Source organism: Mya arenaria, chromosome 3, assembly GCF_026914265.1.
Source record: "Mya arenaria isolate MELC-2E11 chromosome 3, ASM2691426v1".
Classification (NCBI taxonomy): domain Eukaryota; kingdom Metazoa; phylum Mollusca; class Bivalvia; order Myida; family Myidae; genus Mya; species Mya arenaria.
The window spans coordinates 51,687,951-51,711,887 of NC_069124.1; the positions used below are offsets into that span (position 1 = coordinate 51,687,951).

Below are 23,937 nucleotides of genomic sequence, written 5' to 3' on the forward strand. Positions count from 1 at the left end.
TTAATGATCAGTATGGGCCATGCAGGTCTTAAAAATATTTTTTAATACTAATTTCAGGAAATGGACTTAAAAAGTGGATTGACTGTTTATAGTAAAACTATGTATTTAAAGCTAAGATGTGTGTTGCAATGGGATAATAAATTTGTTTTATCTGACAACTTACCCATGGTCATATTGAAAAGGTATACATACTGTGGTATTGATACATCAGTATCCAGTTGTTTATGGAGCAGGGCCTTCAATTGTCTCTGACCCTCGGTTTCAATCTCTTCCAGGGGGCCGTCAATGGGTTGCGATCGGGACCGCATCCCTGCCTCCATCCGCACAACATCCTGGCTGTGGAAACGTTTCGGATTCCCACTAAAATATATTAATATGTATAATTATATATATAAGAGATAATAATTTTCAATGCCATTACACCCAGGTTAAACGAGTTTGGATGATTATGTTGATGCTGATAATGCTGATGATGATGCTGATGATGATCATGAATATCATCATCATATTCATCATCATCATTAGTAGTGGCTCTAGAACGTCATTGGATTAGAAAATTTAGCCGTTTGCTGTTGACCGTTTTGACTAACACTAGGATAAATTGCTCTCGCAGAGTTTATATCCGACACCGCTACTCGGAAACGACCTTGCTTGCCGGTTTTGCTGTTTTCTCTTCTCAACCGGCAACATGTCGGCGTTTACCATGTTCAGAAATGCTGGAATCAAGTAAATTATTCTTATCATAACATACATCATTGTGAATATTTGTGTTTCGAGCTGTCCGTCTAAAAACTTATGTGAATATGCGTGGGTGGGGTAAAATAGTTAGGGTTACAGGTCACCATTTTGTTTAAAAATGTCTTTAACTAATCAATGACTTTCAGTTTTCTTGTGTAACGGTTAAAGTTAATACTAAAATAGTTAATAGTTTAATAGTAGTTTTTTAAATAGCATTAAAGCCATTTCAATCCTGGTTTGTTTGCGAGATAAAAAAACATTTAAATTTTAATAATTGTTTATTTACTTTATTTCTGATATAAAACCATTGCAAGAGCAGCAAAGTCTGTTAGTTATGAAAATGCTAATATTTATCATTTAAATCTAACGTAATTAATTTATTTTCAGCTATATCAGATATTCAAGCATCAATGCTCGTGCAGTCAGGGAATCACTGAAGGAGTCCTTGAAACCTGATGCCATGAAGAGGGGTGAGGAAACTATCATCAAAGCCATTAGATTTGAAGGAGGCAAGCCTGTGGGTAGGTATTAAAGCGTAACTTGACTGTTTTGTTGATAAGTTTCAGCTTTGTAATAGAATGTCAGATAAGGATTAGTTATCCATTGAATGGAGCTGTATTTAGAACAGCCATGTGGTGACAGACTATATAATTGACATTTGTTAATTATATGTATAACTATTACAGATATATAATAATATGTTTTTATATAATACCGATTTTTATAACTGGTGAACAGACATGAATCCATTATTTTTGGTTTATGGATAACATGTATTGTTTTGTATAGGTCCAGATGGAAAGCCTTTAACATTGCAAAACATGTAGTGGGAGAGGTAAAGGCATGATAAGTGATGTATTGTACAACCTTGTTGTCACCCTGTTATAAATGTTATGCCTCTGCATCAATAGTTTATTGGAGTTACATGCATACTTGTAATTCATTAAAAGTACAGCATAGTTTAATATTATTCTTCATGTTATAGACATTTACAGTAACATATATCAGTTTTAGATGCAATTCACACGACATGTTTAGCCCATGTGCTTAAGTTTAAGCCTGTCTTTTAGAACTTGTCACGTGAATTTGTGACCTGCTTTGCTTAGAACTGCTAAGCACATGTTCTGAGCATAGAAATAAGAATATGTCAGTTTTTGTATGCTTCCAGCATACATACTAAGGGTCAGATAACTGTCACATTGAACGGTTCTTCTACTTAATTTATGGGATACAGTACATTCATGGAGAAAACCTTGCAGTTAGCAATGTTTTATTTTTTTCTCAAGAATGGATGTTAAAAGTTAGTCTCAAAAAATGGATTTTCAATAAATATTATGATGAAACTAGCAGCTAAATAGACTTTCTTCAGTTAAACAGATTTAATCCCCACCGTATCAGTTATTTGAATAAAAAGCAAATTTAATAAGCCAGATCTGTTTTTATTTTATTTTTTTAAAGGGACATGAGTTAAAAAAATGATATTTTGAGGGGAAAAACTCTGAATTAATTGTGTAAAATCAGACCTGCTTTTTAATACAGTGTCAATGCAAACATCAGAAGCATATAAATATGTGCTAAAGCATGTTGGTTAAAGCAAAAGCATTTTGTGTGAACTGAGCCTTACATGTGAGTGTGACAATTATGATGCATGTTAGAGTAGATGCTGTATTTGAATATCTGTGAAAGAGTCAGATGATATTTAAATATGTATAAATCTAAAATGTGAGACTCTGATATATGCTCTACAAGGTTTACAGTTAAGATGTTTATGATTTTTTTTGTATTTTGATCACAATTTGCCTCTTTGAACTTGATGACTGTGTATGCATTTTTCATGATTATTGTCTAGTGACTTTTCAACATACTGGTAATAACAGTATACGAGAGATGAGAGATTTGCCATATTTTCCTTCTTTTACATTTTGGTAGATGTTGTTTGTTACAATATATATAGTCATTTATGATGATATTACTCTAAGACTATGCATTGCATGTACTAAAATAGTTTGAATATACATTGTATCTGGTCATCATAGTCCATTGTAGTCTTTACTACAAAGGAAACATGTGGGGTGTTGCAAAAAAAATCCAGTACATTCATGTATACTATTACCCTGGTTAATTGTAAAACAGTTCACACATTTTCTGCCGAAATATAACAATCTCTATGTGTTTATTATCATTACATAAGTTGTATTGTAATCTTAAGATGGTGATTTTATGAATGAAAACAAATTATGCACCATGATAATTTTATTCCAGCACAGGCTAATGCAGTCATATGATGTTGTTATTACCATAACTGAATAGGGTGTTGTTGATATATAGAAATCATTGGTTTTGCTTCATAATTGAAAGAAAATATGTTGTATATTTCAGCTGCTGGTAGCAGTGGCGGGGGCGGGTCGTGATAGTGACTGGATGTTTGTTTGCAGGGGATATACCTGATTATTGGAGTTTGATGTACATTAGACAATAAATTTACAATTCTGATAAAAAAAACTAGTTCTTCTCTGATTTCAACATTTAACAGAAATGATCACAGTGGTCGAAATTAGCACAAGCCCGCAAGCCCTGCACTGGTAAAATGTCTTTCGGGCTTACTCAAATTCTGAATTTTATATAGCAGGGCTTGTTCAAAAATTTGATGCCAAGAAATAGTATAATAATTCGGGCTTGTTGATCCAAAAGTCTAATTTCGATGACTTGAGATCATTTTTTTTTTTTAAATCGAGGCCACATTTACTGTTGAATTGATATAAATGCTGTTCTTCAGATGTCTTCAAGCAATTTTTTAGAATTTCACCTTTTTTTCATCATCATAACATGTGAGGTAATACAAAAAGAGATGAAAAAGAACAAACAAAATTTATTTTCAACATTGTGGTCATTCAATTTCTCACATCAACCTTCAATTTCTTGTGCAAGAGTCGATAAAATCTTGGCACACATTTAAGTTATCTTGAACAGAAGGCCTTTGTTTCTTAGTTGAAAGTCAAGGTTGAACATGCAACTTACCGGGGATCCTTCATGGTATTCTGAGTCTTTAGTCAAAGGTAACACATAAATTCTTTTAAACTGTTCGTGACTTTGAATTTATTTAATAAATGCAGATGCTAAGGGTTCACTTCAGGAATTGGAAAAAAAAGAGTTAATGCTGTATTTATTGGTTAAATTGGTTCAATTACAGTCTTAGAACTTTAGATTTTCAAGCACTAGCCTGAATTTCTATTTTGTACAAAGTACTTAAAAACATAAAAGCCTGAATCTATGAATCATAGGAATATAATGAAATTTTCTACTAGGGCCTTAAAAAATACTTCTGGTTAGGGTTACCAGACCTTTAAATACCAACGAAATAGGTGCCAACCCTACCGATTTTAAAATCAATTACCCAATGATGACAATAACGTTCAAACAAAGCCTAATAAAAAGAGCCTACCTACCCTACCTGTTTTAGGACTAGATGTAGCCCTAACCACAATGTTTTTATTTATTTTTTAGGTCTACACCAAAAACATGTTTGGGATAGTGTGAACTTCTATCATTGGTTTAATTTGGATTAATCCTGTGAAAAATTTCGATGAAACTTAACATGGTTCCATGTATTTCAATGAAACTTTGATTACTTAACATACAATGTTCTTCTCATGAAGGGGGCATGCATGAATTACACTGGCACCTTGCAATGTCAATAACATCAAGATCATGGAACAGGAACAAGAGTCTTGCATTTTATTTCTGCTCCCATGATGTTCGAGTAAAGCTCTCCCAAATTATTGTCTCTTTCATCTATTGTCGGATTAAGGTCACAATGATGAATGAAGAAGCCATTAACTAAAAGGCCTCTTAAAGGCCTAGTTTAAGGAATTTCTGGCATGATTATCCCCTACTGTGCATCTCCTGCTAATGGCACTGGTGTCACAGTGGGGGCCAATTTCCTGTGTATTTGTTTATTGGCTCAGGGCCGTTCAGGGTCCATTTCTATAATTAAACCTCCAAAACTGCACAGCAGAATTACCCAGATCAGAGATCTGGTAAGAGTGCAAAAGTCAATAGATTAAGATCAATACACAGAGGTTGTGTACTGTACACAGTTTTTTTTTCAGGGGGGGGGCACTTATGAAAGGCTTAAACTATGCCTTTTAATGCCTTGTTTAAGGAATGTTTAGCATGATAATCCCCTGTTGTGCACCTCCTGCTGATTGCACAGTTGGAGCCAATTTCCTGTGTATTTGATTATTAGCTCAGGGCCATTTATGGTCCATTTCTATAATAAAACCTCCAAAACTGCACAGCAGGATACTCAGATCAGAGATCTAATAAAAGGGCACAAGGCAATTACTTTGAGATCAATACACATATATTGTGTACTGTACAAAGGTGGGGGGGGGGGTCACTTATAGAAGGCTTCAACTTTAAGGCCTTTAATTAAAATGCACACATTCATGTCTATAGAGCATATCTTCACTTTTAACCTATAATGACTACTTGTCAACCACTTTAAAAAATGCTGCTTCTCCTGTACTGCTGCAGTCTTTAGAAAACAGCCTACATTTTCAGCCAATGAAATTGCACATAGGCAATCAATAAGTACTTGGCTTAATTTCCACTTTCCCTGTGTTTAAATAGCCTACTGCCACTTGTCTGATACACCATCACTGCATCAGATTTGGCATTTACAATGTGTCAGTCAATGCGGTTGTATTCTAAGACTGTCAGATGACCTGAAGTTAAATCTTAATGATTAAGAAGGGTTTGCTATACTCTCTCTGTCCGTACTTAATCATTAAGATATTACTTCAGTCTTCATGTCAACTAACTTTTTCTTGCACAACTGTCATATGCTTGTTATCAAATTGCTTTACGGAATCGTTGTTTATTGGCGATTGCAAACCTGTCAAATTAACTCAAAAGTTCATTAGCCGATATTATCTGAAAAAAGAACTACTAATTGTAAAAAATGTATCCGAATATTTTGCATCCGAAAACTTGTCTTACACTACATAATAGTTGTGTTAAATGTAAATGGCTGTTTGAAACACAAAATGAAAAAAATGAATTACCAAGGTATTCCTGTTTTTGAATAACTATCACGACTTTCTCTTAAAGGCCTCCCATTTATAGATCCCCCTGGCATTTCTGCTGTTATGTGGACTATTTCATAAAGGATAAACCAATATCGACACCGTGAATAATTTTCAAGATGGCGTCTGATTTGTTTGGGTATGATTTATGTATGTTTTTAACTTTTAATTTGGTTATTTGACATTGAGCTTTGACTTTTTAATTGCAAATTAATATTTGCATACATTTTGTTTTAGGAAAGGCAACGAAGCATTTATAAATGAGCAGTACGAATCAGCTATCAAGGTAAGAAATTTTGTTCTAGCATGTTCCACGATTTCTACTTTCGGTTTACTTTTAGATCTTTCTGTCGAGTATTTTGTCTCGTCATACTATTCTGTGACATTTTGTTTTATGTGTAACGTGAATAGATCATGTTTATCTCGCAACCACCAGTCGAATATCCTTAAGGCTACACCTGACTAATACTTGTCGTATGACAGCCTTAATGGGTGGTGCGTTGGCACTAGTCATTCTTAATTTACTTAAATGCGCTTCTTTTTTCATGATCAGGTTTAACATCATCAAACAAAAAAAGACTGGACGGCATATTAGCATGACTAGACTGAGACGAATAAAAAAATTGCTGAAAATAAACAACTTGGAATACATTTTGTATTTTGTACTCATTATTTTTTTAGCTCTATACACAAGCATTGGAACATGAACAGAACAGAGATGACATCTACAGTAACCGAGCCCAGGCGTATCTTAAACTGGAGAGATACAAAGGTGATTCTTCTACATCATGTAATTTTAATTCCCTTAGTGAAGAGACTGTTTCTGCCAAGTCCATAAACCAGTTTAAATCAATGCTTAACATTGAACATTGGAATAGAAAAAAGTTTTTATGTTAACATAACCGCACTCAGTCGAGAAACCACTAAAGAAGACATTTACCAGAGGGGCCACGATAGCGAAAGCTAAATTTACGGCCTGAAGATTACAGGTATTACAGGTATTACAGGTATTAATGTTATTGCAAAATACAAGATGTTCTTCATTCAATACTGTAGGGATGAAACGATTATCAAGTACAATTGATAAATCGTCGCTGACAATGCTATGTCGGCGACAATCAATAGTGGTTGTCCAAAATCAATGTCGCTTATGTTTCTTCTGGTAACTACTTTTTTTTATGCCCCCTTTTGAAAAAAGTGGGGTATATTGTTTTGCACATGTCGGTCGGTCGGTCGGTCTGTCTGTCGGTCGGTCGGTCGGTCGGTCGGTAGGAATACCAAATGGTTTCCGATCAATAACTTGAGAACGCTTTGACCGAGGGACCTCATACTTGGTATGTGTATTGGTCATCACCAGCAGATGAACCCTATTGATTTTGAGGTCAGTGGGTCAAAGGTCAAGGTCAGTGTGACCTTTACATGAAAAACGGTTTCCGATCAATAACTTGAGAACGCTTTGACCCAGGGACCTCATACTTGGTAGGTGTATTGGTCATGACCAGCAGATGAACCCTATTGATTTTGAGGTCAGTGGGTCAAAGGTCAAGGTCAGTGTGACCTTAACATGAAAAACGGTTTCCGATCAATAACTTGAGAACGCTTTGACCCAGGGACCTCATACTAGGTAGGCTTATTGGTCATGACCAGCAGATGAACCCTATTGATTTTGAGGTCAGTGGGTCAAAGGTCAAGGTCAGTGTGACCTTTACATGAAAAACGGTTTCCGATCAATAACTTGAGAACGCTTTGACCCAGGGACCTCATACTTGGTAGGTGTATTGGTCATGACCAGCAGATGAACCCTATTGATTTTGAGGTCAGTGGGTCAAAGGTCAAGGTCAGTGTGACCTTAACATGAAAAACGGTTTCCGATCAATAACTTGAGAACGCTTTGACCCAGGGACCTCATACTAGGTAGGCTTATTGGTCATGACCAGCAGATGAACCCTATTGATTTTGAGGTCAGTGGGTCAAAGGTCAAGGTCAGTGTGACTGTAAGCTGAAAAAAGGTTTTCTGATTGTCCATATTTTTTTAATGCATGCACAGATGATTGGGATTGATGTATAAATGTTTGTATAGAAATGATTTTCTTTTATGTTACTATTTTAGTTGGGCATTTATTTGCCTTCTTAAGTTATCATAAGTAGATGACCTGCCTCATATGCATCCAATGACAAATCAGCTGTCATTTCAGTCCATGCATATTTCATTCAATTGTCCAAATATTTCTGGCAACTTGTTTGTTTTGTGATAAAAGTCGAGTAAATGCCCATTTTTCTTTCCGGTAAATTCTCGTTGAGTTCATTTGAGTCACTCTCTTACACAAATGCGGAAAATTTAAAAGAAATCTTAAAAATTTTAAAACTTAAGTTATTTAAGACAGAAAAAGAATATGGAATTTAATAAACTGTTTCAAAAAACATGACTATAGCATCACACGTACTGATTCCAGGTGTAACCATTTCAATGCTCATGATAATACCATGTATAAAGAATGTATTCCTTACTGATATTATGAACTTTCGATTATCGTCCGATAGTAATCGAAATGCTTGGTTCGATTCGATTATCGATTGCAGATGGAGTCCGATTTTCAAACACTACAATGCTGTAACAGTAGAATCATGTTCAATTTTTCAAAATATTCATGATGCTCAGAAACTGAAGAAAATGACAACTTTCTCTAAAATTGAAATGATGATGAAAAACATATACAAACATACATATAGGAAAAACATGAAAAATGGAAAATGAGGGCTATTTTTAAACCACAACTGTTCATTCATATTTTTATATATATTTTCTTGAACGTATAAAGGCATTTAGTTATTTGTTTTTTGAAAATGAAACATGTCAAGTTAACTGTTTTAAAAGAGTGTTTATACTCTATTTCAATCTGCCGTACCCCACCATAGGCAAAATTTGTGAGCTCATACATATTATAAGCAGATTAAACTTAATTCATTGAATGGGAGTTTTTTATTTTTTGAATTTAAATATGAATTACGTTTATGTTTACAATACTGAAGTACCTGAATGCATTGTTAGAATAAATAGTAAATGGCTTACATGTACATAAATTTTGTATCATATGACAAATATCAAAATTATATCTGGATATAGTAATACATAATTGTAGAAACGTGGATAAGTTGTCCATGTTACTTTTGGTCTAGTTTGTGCAATTAAATGATATGATTGGCTAGTAGTATTAAATATTGACCAATCAATAATCATTTTGGCAAACTGACAAACCAAAATAATTACAACTTATACAATTGGCTGCAGCTACTTTTGTCTTGGAAAGTAATATTTCACTATAATTCTATTATTATAGAGGCTGTTGAAGATGCAATAGATGCCATCAACTTAAATCAAGACAATGTAAAAGCGCATCATAGAAAAGGGTAGGTAATGTATAATAGTCTGAAACTTGCATTTCAACCTTACTCATGATGTATGTTCCCTTAAGGTATCAGATGTACATTAATGTGATCTGTTGACCCAATATAATTTTGGTATCAATGGGCATACAAAGGTTATGTTTGATTTACATGTACTTACATCCTTTCAAAAACAGTTAGGGTAGGTAGGCTTTTTATTAGGCGTTAAGACAACGTTAATGTCATCATTGGAGAATAGTGTTGAAGTAATCTTCTGTATAAAGCTTATAAGGTTTTTAAACTACATATTGAAACACTTAAAAAAAAAAACAGTAGGGTCGGCGCCTTTTTAACGTAGAATCAGTCAATTTTTGTGTTGATGTCTGGAAACCATTGATATATAAGACTGCTGACAAAAGATCAGATCGCAGGTTTCCATATTTACTCTTTCTTTATGCCAAAAAACTCATTTTCTTAAAGCGTTAGTAACGCTTTTAGCCATAAACCATTAATTTTTTAACAAACTGCAATCTGATCTTTTGTCAGCAGTCTTATATCAATGGTTTTCTGAGATTTTTTGCAAAGATTGGCTCATTCCAAGACAAAAAAAATAAAAACCTGTGGAAGTGCAGCTTTTATGCCCATGGCCAAATTTAATGAAATGTTTATTTGTACGCATGACACCTTAAAAGATTCACTCAATGTGACACTTGACTAGCAGATAAAAATATATATAAAGATGTTTTATAATACATATACCGGGGTATGTATAATTATAATAAAATTATAATATTACATGCATACGATGAAATGTATGTTTTTTATATGATACACATTCCTAAAATTCAGCACTGGATTGTTCCATTTGGAGGTATGTTTTTTATATGATACACATTCCTAAAATTCAGCACTGGATTGTTCCATTTGGAGGATTATCAGTCAGCGAAAGAAGCCTTCCGGCATGGATTGAAGTTAGATGGTAAGAGAGTTCTTTTAAATTGTCCACATGATGCTGTTGTTTGGTTTAGTTTTGCCTCATTTGTAAAATCAGGTGCTAACCAGCATTTCTTGGCCATGCTTTTGTTTTCGAAATTATGTTCTGGTACATGTTGAGCAAAATCCTAGGTCAGAATTTTTTTCCAACCAATTTGGAGTGGAAATTCGGCCCAATTCCCAATAATATTGGGCCAATACAAAAATATATTTTTTAGCTAAAATGTGTAAAAAAAATCCCATTCTTTTTAATTGAAAAAAGAGACTTTAGTATGGATAAGTTGGTGAAATCTTGAGACTTCAAGAAACAAACTTTAATTTTTAGCTCCACTGGCCGAAGGCCATGGAGCTTATGTCGTCACAGATTGTCCGTCGTGAGTGCGTGCGTGCGTAAACTTTTACTTTAAACGACATCTCCTCTGAAACTGATAAGCGGATTTTGACAAAACTTCACAGGAATGTTCCTTTGGTGGTCCTTTACCAAAATTGCTCAAATGGTTCCGGTCCATTGCACAATATGGCTGCCAGAGCTAAAAATAGCAAAATCTTTAAACGACATCTCCTCTGAAACGGTTCGGCAGATTTTGATGAAACTTGACAGTAATGTTCCTTGGGTGGTCCTTTATTAAAATTGCTCAAATGGTTCTGGTCCATTGCACAATATGGCCGCCACAGCTAAAAATAGCAAAATCTTTAAACGACATCTCCTCTGAAACGGATAGGCAGATTTTGATGAAACTTGACAGAATTGTTCCTTGGGTGGTCCTTAACCAAAATTGCTCAAATGGTTCCGGTCCGCTGCACAACATGGCTGCCAGGGCAAAAAAATAGAAAAACCTTTAAAGAACATCTTCTCAGAAACCGATGATCAGATTTTGATGAAACTTAACAGAAATGTTCCTTGGATGGTCCTTTATCAAATTTGCTTCAATGGTTTCGGTCCACTGCACAAGATGGCCCCCAGAGGTTAAAATAGAAAAACCTTTAAACGACTTCTCCTCAGAAACCGATGATCGTATTGCAATGATACTTGACAGAAATGTTACTTGGGTAGTCCTTAACCAAAATAGCCCAAACAGTTCTGGTCTGCTGCACAACATGGGCACCAGAGCTAAGAATAGAAAAAAACGTTAAACTACATCTTCTCAGAAACCGATTATCAGATTTTGATGAAACTTTACATAAATGTTCATCGGGATGCCCTTTAACCAAAATTGCCCAAATGGTTCCGGTCCGCTGCACAACATGGCTGCGAGAGTTAAAAATAGAAAAACCTTTAAGGACTTCTCGTCCGCAGTCTTCACGAAAAACATTTTAACCTACTAGCCAGTTGGACTAGCATAATGGCATATTTTACTAGTCCGAATGACAATCTAGTAGTCCGACTATTTTGCCACATTATAAAACTGTATGCTTGAGGTAAATACCTATTTCAATTGAGCAGCTTGCAGTTTGAGTAAACATTTCTTTATTATGATGCTCATGCAGTGATAGGGAGTGACATCCTTCTGTTGGGAATAGTGCTCCTTGTTTTTCAGAACCTATGGGTACTATGTAAAAACAAAAGGCATCTTGCTTGAATAGACTGTAATAATATCAACATGGTTAGAAAAGAAATGCCATGCTTTAATAGCTTTGATTACATTTTACTACTGAATTACCTCCCTTTAATAGAAAAAAAAATAATGTCTTAATTTTTCACGTATAGCATCTTTAAATAATTTTTAAACAATAATAAACCAAAGCCATCTTTCCTGCTAGGTATCACATGACATGTGCTGTGTGGGTACACCTGACAACCAGTCTGAAACTGATTTACCACAATTATGATTATATAGCAGTTCTGATAAATCAAAAGTGATTAACAAAAAAGAACAATTCCAAGGTTTATTTCTTTGCTTGTTTTGCGATCTTCTGATCCTTTGTACAAAGCAAACGACGTCTCCATTTCCATTTGGAAAACAATGGTTTGTAATTTTTAGCTCGCCTGTCATATGACAAGACAAGATTACATGTTAGTCAATCGTCAGTCCACAAATTGCCTGCATCACAATTTTGACATAATCTTTATGAGACTTAATAACAAGGGTCATCTCAACAAAATCTTTGACAAAATGGCCCAAATGGTTCCGTTCCGCTGCACAACATGGCAGCCAGAGCTAAAAATAGGAAAAACCTTTACACCACTTCTCCTCAGAAACCGATGATCAGATTTTGATGAAACTTGACAGAAATGTTCCTTGGGTGGTCATTAACCAAAATTTGTTAAATGGTTCCAGTCCACTGCACACCATGGCTGCCAGAGCTAAAAAATAAAAAAAAACTTTATACGACTTGTCGTCGAAACCGATGACCTTTTTTCGATAAAACTTGACAGAAATGTTTGTTTGGTGCTCCTTTACTCAAATTGCCCAAATCATTTCGGTCCACTGCACAACATGGCAGCCAGAGCTATTAAAGTAAAAAAAATTTTTAAATAACTTAAGTGGTGGTCTTTGCTTGAACCTTTTGGCCAGTGGAGCACAGGCACTGATGTGCCTCTTGTTTCTCTTATCTTTTGAATTTTCTGCCTTTTTTAAAGGACTCTCGTTCATTTCTAGACAAATGGTATTCCAAATTTAAATGAAGCCTTTTCCTGAATCAGGAAAACCCTGTCCTATTTCCAAAATGGTGAAAGAAAAAAACACTGCAGGCCTTGCTTTATTTAGGATTCACAACCCTTGAATATTTTTCCACTCCATTGCTTTTTCTTCAATTATAATGATTGAACTTTAAAAATTAAGCCTTTCCTTTGCTCTTTCGACTTTGTAACAAATGACTTGTTTAAGTATAATTTGTTCTATTAAAGTTGAAGACAAAATTAATAATGTGTTTCACCTTTAAATAAAAACATAATGTACTTTTTATTTCAGCTGAAGACAGCTTCAATTTTAAAATGTGGATTCGGAAATGTGAAGCTGAGCTGGATTGTAAGATTTATTTATTTTATTTAAATGTTTACTTTTATGTATTCAATAAATTATGAGTTAACAACTCAGTCTGACAGTAAAATTTGATAAGCTCATTTTTTTAAATTTCAACTTTAAGGCCTAAAAAAAAAATATGTCTGTTTCGGGTAACCCTACCCTACCTATAAAAATACACCGACCCTAAATATTTTTTTCCGTTTCTGAGCCTTTCAAATAATTTACTTATGGATTTTGGGCTTGCGCTCTTACAACTGATAACTTATATAATGTGAGAATCCCCTAGATGCTTTTTAATCCAGATTAATTTTAATAATTTCGATACTAAGACATTTTCATGGTAACATCATGTCACTAACTTGAGTTGTATTTTTATATTTAGATACACACTGCCTGTGCCATAAATAGTGTTGTAATATGTTTCAGTGAAAAAGAGTGTTGAAAGTGGAGGTCAAGGGGAAATTGGAGTTTCAGAAACTAAGGTAGTGTGGTCATAGCTCATAATTTGGGCTTAAATCTGCAATTCCGTTCTTATTGGAAAAATATATCTGAAATGCGTCCAAGTAATATGTACCTCTATGAATAAATTGTGGGAAGTCATAAAATTTCGGCAATTGTACGCACTACGTGTATGTCAATTCCATATCAAAACGTACGTCAGTGTTTGGGCAGGAAGGCGGCTGACTTTAAACTCACCTATAATAGTGAATAACTTAAATTAAGGTTGAAATATTGTGACCAAACTTAGTATATATATATATGTTAAGTTTATTGAGACGTTTCACGGGATTGCTTATGGGGCCTGTAGGGTCAAGGTCACTGTTACTAAAAGAACTGTTACTGAATTACTTTAGTAAGGGTTGACATAATGTGACCAAACTTTGTATATAGGAAGAGTTTATGGAGACCTTCATGGGATTGGGTTTTGGGCCCTTAAAATGAAGGTCACTGTTACTAAAAAGAGAACAAGACTTGGTTCTAAATAACTTGTAAGGGTTGACAAATTGTGACTAAAATTATTATATATAGGAAGAGTTTATGGAGTCCTTTCATGGGATTGCATTTTGGGGCCCTATGGACAAGTTCAAATCACTGTTACTGAAAATAAAAAGACAGTTTAAACTGAATATCTTTAGTTAGGGTTGACCTATTTGGAACAAACTTGGTATGAAGAAGAGTTTATAGAGACCTTTCATTGGATTGTGTTTGGGCCCTCTTGGTCTCTTGTACTTTAAATAGTGTAATGGTTGAAACTGAATATTATATCTTAAGTAAATGTTGACATATTGTGACCAAACTTGATATATAGGAAGTGTTTATTGGATTGCATTTGTGGCCCCAAGTGTCAAGGTCAATCACTGTTACTTAAAAAATACGAAAACAGTTGATACTGAATAATTGAGTATTAGTAAGAGTTGACATATTGTGACCAAACTTTATATCTTAGTTCATTTCTTATTACTATACCTTGTAACTATTTGTAAAATAGAGACATGTTTTCTACTACGGTAATTCATGTTGTTTTTAAGGAAATATATTTTCCTACCAATCTAGCGCTACTGACCTGGATTTGTCTGGCTCGCAAGTTGAACTTTTTTTGTATATTTAAACTTATTTTGCAGTATAAATGATACAATATAGATTGATTGCAAAATCTTCAATAATTATATGCTTCAATTTTTATGTAGCCAGTAGAACATTAGGCCCTCTTCACAACTCATTCTGAAGTTTTTTGTCAATCATTAAAAACCTGGTTCAATCGCATTGCGCAGTTCTTGTTTATATTATGTTTTTATACATTCTACCGTGTATTCTGAATGATGCTACATGTGGAAAATCATGACTTTGTTTAACCATGAATATAATCAATATCCCTAAGGTGCTTATAACTTCGCCTCTCGTTGCTTTTTTACAGACTACAGTTGCAGATAGCCAGCCCAGCGAGCCTAAACCAGTAACACCAGAGCCTCAAATTATAATCCCTGAAAAACCCAAGTAGGAATCTCTATCCTCAATCACATTATTGAAATATTATTAACAAATTATACTGTAGGGTTTTTATATGCCCTTTCATAGAACAGGATGTATTATAGATTTACCTGGGGTGTACGGGCTGATGGGTGGGTGGTGTCCAGTATATGATAAATAACTTAATAAGCCTTTGTCAAATCAAAACTAAATTTTATCAGAATGTGTATGAGAATAATATGTCGGAGAAGTTTGAAAACCAGGAAAGTTGCCTCTGTAAGTCTCTCCTTTTGATAATAGAAATTACCTGAAATTGGTAGTGTCTGATTAATAACTTCAGAAGCCGTTGTCCAACCATCACCAAATTAAGTCAAAATGTGTATGGGGCAAATATCTTGGTCAGGTTCAATAACCAGCCATGTCGTTTTCATCACTCGGGAGTTATTACCCTTGAATTGGAAAAAAATGTATTAACAGTGTCTGTCTTTTCAGCGACTTATCACCAAACTTGGTGTCATTCAAAATGATGGGGGTATTTTGCGATAGTTGGCGCTCTTGTTCTGATTACAATTATCTTAAAATGGTAGTAGTATTTTATTTCCTGACCAACATAACAACGTCTTTTGAGTATAAATCTGCTGCAACTCAGTTTGACCATTAAAACAGCAAGACATTTTCAAAATGGTTAAATATTAGTTTGTCATTTTTCTAGGATAAAAGTTGAGGTAGTGTTCTAGCCTAGGTGTCTGCGGCAGCTTTGTTCTTGTGAAAAAAATTAAAACCTTGGCCAAAATTAAAAAAAGATATTATGATGTTCAAATAAATTTGGAACTCATGTTTCCATTGACAAAACACAAATGTATGGCAAGGCCTATAGCTCTGGTTTTAATTAATGTAGAGTAATACCCCTTGTTCATCAGAGAAAACCCCCATGACAGATGAGCATTGGCATTCCCTCAACTGTGCTCTTGTTAAAATCTTTAGAAAGTTTCTTACATGGGATTTTGAAACAGTCTTGTTGGTTATAAAGTATTTACAATATTATTGTTCCAAAAAAATTTGAATCTATGATTAACCATTATACATTTTCTACCAGACTGAAGCATGACTGGTACCAGACAGCTACTCATGTGATGGTCAATATTTTCTACAAGAACTGCAAGCAAGAGAATGCAAATATAGAAATACAGGATAGACTGGTTAGTTGGATTCTCGCAAAATTGTATACATAAATATAATTTGATGAAATTATAGTTACTGCAACCAATGTATTAAAGTAGTACACTAAAGGTGTCAGGCATGAGTTATGTTTAAATTCAATCATGATTCATGAGGGTTTGGTTTAGAAACGGTTTTAAACCATAATGTCAGGGTTAGAATTTATCCTGGTAATTTATGCGCACATACATATTGCACAGTAACTTAAATTGCTCCATAGTCTGATTACTGATATGAGAATTAATGCATAAACGAAAACAAAGATAATATTACAGTTGGGTAAAATGTTCTTCGTTAATTATATAACTATTCAAACTGCAATATCAATATACATTCAGACTTTAAAAGAATATCAAACAAAACTACAAAAACCGTATTAAAAAACCTACAATTGTTTTATATCTACTAGGCAACTTTAAATAATACAAGATAGATTTTATTGTATTTATGGGTGAACCCTCTCACTGTTGGAAATGATTTTCATAATAACCAACAATTATCCGTCCATCTTGAAACTGATAAATCATACAATGTATTACAGCTGAAGGCAGACCTGATCCTTCCCAATGGCGAGCCAATAGAACTGAAGTTTTCCCCGCTCGCCCATCCTGTAAACCCGAGTGCTTCCAGCTTCAAAATTTTGAAATCTAAGGTAGGCTGAATAGTACATCTCTTCAATGCACCAAAGCTTGTCTCATTTGAGCAATATTTCAATGAGAAACTTGTCTGCGATTGTAGATTAAAGCCAGGGCTTATGCATACATGAATGATCAGATTCTTTAATTACAGATAGAGGTTAAGTTGAAAAAGATGGAGGGTCTACAGTGGAAGGAGCTGGAGGGAGAGGAGGAACTCGCACCGGCACACCCAGGTATGTAACACTTTACATACCTATCAATGGGTTCTTCCACCAGGTGGGTGGGTGGGGGGTGTTTGATTGGTTGGGTAGGACCAGGCACATCAAAACTCTACCCAATAGCAGGAAGATTCTTAGCTCACATCTGAGTCCTTTATCCATCCATACCTCCATTAACAATTGCTTTAAAGACATCTTCTCTTAAACCATTCGGCCAAATTTGATGAAACTTCTATCAAGTTGAAGTTTGGTGGATAGAGCAATAAACTGGCCATGATACACCATATTGCATTTAATTTTCAACTGTTTGGTTCAAAGCAATTCAAGTCACTACTTATAGACAAAATCCAATCAAATTCGACTTGAAGCTCTCTGATACCTGTTCTTCCAAACCTCATCTCAATTATCTAGTCACCAGTGGTCGAAATTAACACAAGCCCACAAGCCCTGCACTGGTAAAATGTCTCTCGGGCTTGCTCAAATTCTGAATTTAATATAGCAGGGCTTGTTAGAAAAATTGATGCCAAGCAATAATATAAGAATTCGGGCTTGTTCATCAAAAAGTCTAATTTCAATGACTGACTAGTCAAATATAGAATTACTTAGTTATGGTCCAAATAAGATGTGTTATATAATTATTTCCAAGTGCAAGAAATGGTTAAATAATGGAATGTCAGTTAGTACTTGAACATTTTGAAAATATTATTCCCTCCATTTCAAGCTGCAGACCCAATACTGTACCGATCATCCAGTCACTACACTCTTAACTGGGATAAACTTGTCAAGGAGGCCAAACGGGAAATGGTTTATTAATAAATGAGACAAAATACGGTTTAGTTAAAAATTTCCTGCCCTTTCCAGCTTCAGACCCGATGCAGTACCCCTCATCCAGTCACTACACTCGTAACTGGGATAAGCTTAGTAAGGAGGCAGAAAAGGAAGAAAAGGAGGAGAAGAAGGAAGGGGATGCGGCACTGAACGACCTCTTCAAGCAGATATACTCGGACGGAACGGAGGAAACAAAACGAGCTATGATGAAATCATTTGTAAGTAGATACGTTATGTGGGGAAGATCTCCTATGCAAGATGCATTTGTAACAAGATGTTTGGTTTATCAGTCTGAATTGAAATTTCCTGAAACTTCTCAAGTCTCTTATAACAGGATCGAGCTCAGCTCACTATATATGTTTTTCTATGATTTGTGTTATATTTACTTCATCAAGATTTTTTAGACTTTTAATAGGAATAATCTTAATGATAATTGCAAGAAACCATTTGTCATTTCTCAAAATCAAATTTAAGTATGTATTTTGGCTTATTCAAATAAGCTAGTAAAAGTTAATAACTTCAAGTAGATTCAAGAAATTGGGGCTCGTTTTATATTAATATAATTCTTAATGCCATGATAATCATCCTTATTATTGCACTTGTCTTCAATCTTTGTCCTCAGTACGTATTTCATGATCCGAAAGTCAAAAGCCTAGCTGCCTCAATTAGACTTATTTTTTTAATTTTTTAAGATAACATTTACTCATTTTAATATCTTATTCTAGTACGAGTCCGGTGGCACAGTTTTGAGCACGAACTGGAACGAGATCGGTGCCAAGCAGACCGAAGTAAAACCCCCAGACGGCATGGAGTACAAGAAATGGGAGTCGTAACACCAGCAAATATTGGATGTACCAAACCAATCCTGTCTTTCCTTATATCGACATATAGCAATCCTAGGGCTGGCTGTGTGCTTGCATTTTAAGGTTGATGAAAGATTTCATGTGATATCTGACACAAGTAATTTTGTTTTCGTCTATGGTTTGTGTTTCATTCATGTTTACAACAATCAAGTCTGGTTTATGATGCAGCTTTTGTTTCATTCAAGGAAAGGAAAAATTTGATTTTTAAATGTATCATTTTTTTGTGTCAGAATGTAATATATGTACTAAAACTAGTGTCTTTGGCAGCAATTAATATGGGAATAATTGTTACAGGTATATTAGTTTCACTTGTCTCTTGCATAATATTACATTTACAAGGTATCTGATGAATGCCCTTGAAACAAATTTACAATATATGTGTTGAATAAATTTAGAAGAGTTTATTATTAGATAACCTTTGATAGGCTATCATAAGATTAACTGATGATTCATAATTTCAGGGCCTCTGCTTTGAACGAGTATAATTGAATTGTTATCAATACTTTATTCCCACTAGTGTTAATCTGTGTGTGTGTGTGTGTGTGTGTGTGTGAAATGTTCTGTCCATGTGTATAGTCTACAGTTTTTCTTGGAAGTAGTGCTTTGAAGTAACTGTGTTACCTTTAAGGGCCTTCCACAGTGCAAAAGTGTGTGGAGAAGGCCAAAAATTAAAATGTTTCAAAAGTTCATGTTTTATTTAGGGTTGACTATTCTGACACAAAAACAAATTCATTTTGTATAGAGATGTTTGCACGTTTTTCATTAAAAAACTGATAATCTTCTTTCGTAAAACTTCAATTTCTAATCACACATAAACATGTTGCAACGGGGGTATGTATTATGCTTGGATAAATATCCTCAAAACAAAATTTAAAAAAAACGCGTTTGGCACGGTGGAAGGCCCTTGAAAAGAATAAGCGTAAAACCCCATTCAGTTGAAGATTGAATGTATACAAAATCATCATTATCATTGTCAAATTTTCTGTTATTAATAGTTGGATGTTTAAATATTTGAATAATAGATGTTAATTGTTAAGATGAATTTGTTTGAAATGAACCAAACCATTCAAGTGATCTGTAATATAACAATAAAAGTGTTAAATGAAACACATATTGTTTTAATTTATGTACTTTTTCCTACTGATGACTGACTTGTTCAAGTTTTGAACTGATTGTTATTGTCAGCAATTTTCAACTGTTTGACTTTAAACATGTCTTAAAACGGCAAGTTAAGCTTTAAGTCAATATCTTTATTCACCAATGATAGAAATTGTACATGTATATCACAGAAAAAAAAACATCACACAAAACCATCACAAAAATCTGTTAAGACACAAGAGTAAAGTTTTGTAAGTAAATATCTTTATAAAAGAGGCAAGATACTGTTTATAAATGCAGCGATTTTAGTTCCACTATAGCACTTTTGATAAAAAATGCATTACTCAGTCTAAACATTCTTGCATCGTACATGTGAACGGGCTGTAACTCCGTTAATGCCCCATTTCCTTACGTGGACCTTAAGATACATTCACCGAGTTTTTTTAAATAACGAAAATACTTCATAGTAACTACATTGCACACACAAAAATACTTGAATGAAAAAAGCACATAATCGGTATTGTCAGTACATTTAAAGGCATGTTAGTTTTCGTCAGTGTTGGAGCGCTCTGTCCGGGAACTTGAGATAAAGCGGTCTGTCCTGTCGGGGTTTGGTCGGTACTGCTGGGGATGGCGTACGACTCGCACATTCTGGCCCGACCGTCGGGATCGGGGAGGCGAGGGCCCAGCCCGCCGGGTCCCTCGGCTACCCCCCGACGTTGAAGTTGGCGTCTCGTCTTCCGGCGACCGCGTGGTGTCCCTGTTAGACGAAAGGTCAAGAATCGCTTCTGAAAGATTTGCTGAGCTCGCGTTTAACCGTGATGCTATTCTCAGCAAATAAGCGGACGTAAAGTCGGACGAATCATGTTCCATTTCTTCAGCTTCATCGACATCGCGATCCTGGTCATGTTGTGACTCTCGGTTGATTATTTCTTGCGCGCGGAGACGAGCCGAACGCTCTAATACCCGGTCCGTGTGCCTGTCACGCTCACCATGTCTGTCCCGTGTGCGGGACCCAGTCATGTATGCATCTCGAGCGTGACGGGATTCTCGGCTTGTTTCCACATACAGGTCATCATAATCGTTAAGATCTGGTCCCTGTGCTTCTTGCATGCGTCTATCGGCCTCCATGTCCAATACAGCAAGCTGATGGGCCGGTACCGGCTTTTTCAGACCCAAATCTGGTTTTGGAACGACTTCACCTAAGCAGCTCATTTCTGACAGATATATTGGCTCATTTATTACTTCAAAATCGCATCCAACGAATAGTTCGTCGTCATTTACGTTCGATTGGCGCGCAAACTCCGCGTCGTGTTCCTTCATTTCTTTGTGGACAGTAAACAGCTGCGTTATATCGTTAGACGGTCTAGCTTTTGTGAAGGCGTCGTACAGCTTTTGAAGCTGGGACCCTTGGGTACAAACATCAACAAAGCGCGCGTTTATTAGGGACTTCTGTTTTTTTATTACATCGTGTAAGATAGCGATTTGTCCCTCTTGTCTGCGCTCCAAAAGCAGACGATATTCTATAAACGTGTCTTTGATTTTGCTTCGCAGTTGCCTTTCTAAAAGGTCCAACTGCTTAGACGCATTCGCTAGGGCGTCAGACCGCGACTTCATTCCTTGTAGGAGCTGTTTGCTTCTGTTTTCAACATTGTTGAACTCGTCTGCATTATCCTCAAGCGCCTTTGCGACATCGACTATCACGTGGTCAGAATTCTCTTTATGGTCCAAAACGGTACAGTCTCTGCATACAGGCACCATACACGACTTACAGAAAAAGTTCAGAGGCTGCTGCTCGTGTTTGGAGCAGAAGTTTTGTGATTTAACGACTACTTGTGACAAAAAGTCAATCATCTGTATGACCCTGTGGTCGTTAGGCAGGTTGGCTATTTCCTCTCGTCGACTGACGTAAGTTTCCTCACGACATGTTGGGCATTTCAGCACGGTCTCGTCTGCGAATGCTAACGCCCGCCTTTGGTTCGTCTGGGTGTGAGCATATATCTGAATCAGAAAACATTTCTTATGTGGAAGATAAACATGATTATTTATTTACATGGTGTAAGTATTTAGTACTTTTTACATTTTTATATCGTCTATCAAAACGTATAGATGTATTTTCGGCAACGACGTTTTAGATCATTCATAATAATATAACTCCGGCGCACAGGTGCTTGACACAAACTTTTTTTAATGTTCTATATGGGCTATATACTATAATTAGATATAAAACACCTGTGCTCCGGCGTATATGGCAATTACATTTATTGAAAAATATCATTACTAGCATTCAATTTTGACGGGAATAAAGAATTGAGCAAGATTGTCTTTCTTTAATTAGAATCTCCACCAGGAGCAAACCACAGAATTAAACTTTCACAACACGTCGCGTACCTGTGTGAGGCAGGCTAGACAGAATGTGTGGTTACACGGGAGAGACTTGGGCGGCTTCTCCGTCTGATCGTACTTCTCCCTGCAGATGTGACAGCGCAGGAACTGCTCCTCAAAGGCGCCCTCGTCCACCACCAAGTTCCGCTTCCCCGCGGCACCATCGTCGCCACTAGCCATAGCTGTACTGAAAAATAAAGACAATACGTTGAGAAAAATATTCGTCGATAATTTATTTTTAGATATGTTAATTAATTTTAAGTCGTATTCCGATTTTTCTCTTGGTTTGAAGTTTTAACTATCAAACAGCACTTCAATAATATTATCATGTTTCGTGTGAAGATACGTAGGCCTGTAATTAACATGCATACTATCAACAATGTAAACAATCCAAAGTTTAGGTAAAACTTCTTTACAATGATTGTGAACCAAGCTAATGCAAATATATTATCATTCTTGATTGCACATGTTACGCGATTTTTTTGTTTTGGGTTGAAGGGAAAACGGAGTTCCAAACGAAAACCCAAACATGGTAAACACAGCGCCCTGACCGGGGATCGAACACAAGACGCCTTGGTGTGTGGCGAGTGCGTTGACCACGCTAACGGGACATACGTACGGACAGCGAATCATACGTTTTTGAATTAAGATAATCTGACTTTCCTGTTTCATCGAAAGCTTAGTTTGATAAGAATGAATTACGCCTGATTTAAATAAAACAACAAAATAACAACACCGAAACTTATAATCAAATATTCTTACTTGTTTTCGCGTAACAAGTAAAGTTTTCACTTCAAATCCGGCATTCAATAGTCCACAAACTATATCCAAAACATGAATGCTCAATTTATTATATTATTTAATTATTTCTAAGCTTTGAATGTATTTTAAATAATTTATGTCTCAGCTCTAGTGAGTTTCGTTTCAAAACTGCGTTCTTGTATTTTCATTTACTTATATACCAGCTGACTTTAAATCCCTGATCCAATAATAAGCACGAGGCAATGTTTTCTCACAAAGAAAAAGTTGTTTTTATTTATGGGTCGTCTGGACTACCCACCATTATGGAGGTTGGGTAATTTGTAATTGGCCGTCAATTACTTATCGGAATGACCTTAATTTCAAAACAATTTCGATGAAATTTCAATATCGACCCAAACAAACTATACTACGTAGATCAGGCATCGATGATTCATACAACCATTCACCGATAAATATGAACTCATTATTTACATTGAAAGTCACCAATCAATATTTGCGATGTTGCCATTCAGCGGCTTCCTCGTGGTATAAATACAACTTTCTATGCTAAAATGGTATTCATAAACATCTTTACATGCATCTAATATTTTAAAGATGTTCCAAACCAAAACTATGGAAATTAACATCTGGCCAGTTGCCACTTTTGTCTCCAACCAACTTCTACTCCCAAAAAAGATGTACCACCATTAGTATGTTGTTTTATTATTCCAAAAAAGGAGAATAAATGTCGAAAACAATGGTTCTTATGAAGGATACCTAGTTGAATTTGAAAGAAATACGCTTAAAATACG

At 35.4% G+C, this 23,937-nt stretch overlaps 3 protein-coding genes across 6 annotated transcripts in view; 1 reads left to right on the forward strand and 2 right to left on the reverse strand.

The window, feature by feature from the left end:
* LOC128226715 (RNA-binding protein 41-like) overlaps positions 1 to 5,919 on the reverse strand; it is a 9,891-nt gene extending 3,972 nt beyond the window's left edge. Inside the window, exons 1-2 of the mRNA XM_052936706.1 lie at positions 5,805 to 5,919; positions 193 to 360 (exon numbers count right to left, since the gene is read on the reverse strand). Coding sequence (XP_052792666.1) covers positions 193 to 360; positions 5,805 to 5,878 — 242 coding nt within the window. The 5' untranslated portion in view covers positions 5,879 to 5,919. The remainder of the gene's footprint in view (positions 1 to 192; positions 361 to 5,804) is intronic.
* On the forward strand, positions 5,890 to 20,012 carry LOC128226716 (protein SGT1 homolog). The gene is made up of 13 exons (XM_052936707.1): positions 5,890 to 5,964; positions 6,063 to 6,111; positions 6,507 to 6,597; positions 9,164 to 9,233; positions 10,118 to 10,188; positions 13,115 to 13,171; positions 13,595 to 13,650; positions 15,084 to 15,163; positions 16,233 to 16,335; positions 16,896 to 17,006; positions 17,144 to 17,225; positions 18,072 to 18,256; positions 18,764 to 20,012. The coding sequence occupies exons 1-13, from the start codon at positions 5,945 to 5,947 to the stop codon at positions 18,869 to 18,871; spliced, it is 1,083 nt and encodes a 360-aa protein (XP_052792667.1). The 5' UTR covers positions 5,890 to 5,944; the 3' UTR covers positions 18,872 to 20,012.
* Positions 20,013 to 20,130: 118 nt separating this feature from the next.
* Positions 20,131 to 23,937, reverse strand: part of LOC128226714 (RING finger protein nhl-1-like) — a 5,161-nt gene continuing 1,354 nt past the window's right edge. For 2 of the 4 annotated variants that reach the window (XM_052936702.1, XM_052936705.1), the window contains exons 2-3: positions 22,391 to 22,571; positions 20,131 to 22,000 (exon numbers count right to left, since the gene is read on the reverse strand). In XM_052936702.1, the coding sequence (XP_052792662.1) occupies positions 20,543 to 22,000; positions 22,391 to 22,564 (1,632 nt within the window). In that variant the 5' untranslated portion in view covers positions 22,565 to 22,571 and the 3' untranslated portion in view covers positions 20,131 to 20,542. Of the gene's footprint in view, positions 22,001 to 22,390; positions 22,572 to 23,146; positions 23,319 to 23,346; positions 23,367 to 23,937 lie in introns of those variants that run through there. The other 2 variants (XM_052936704.1, XM_052936701.1) reach the window with 2 other exon arrangements.

Coding starts and splice junctions, on each gene's coding strand:
- LOC128226716 (XM_052936707.1), top strand. CDS start 5,945: ATGGCGTCTGATTTGTTTGG. Junction 16,336..16,895: donor TAGAAATACAGGATAGACTG/GTTAGTTGGATT, acceptor AATGTATTACAG/CTGAAGGCAGACCTGATCCT. Junction 18,257..18,763: donor GAGCTATGATGAAATCATTT/GTAAGTAGATAC, acceptor ATCTTATTCTAG/TACGAGTCCGGTGGCACAGT.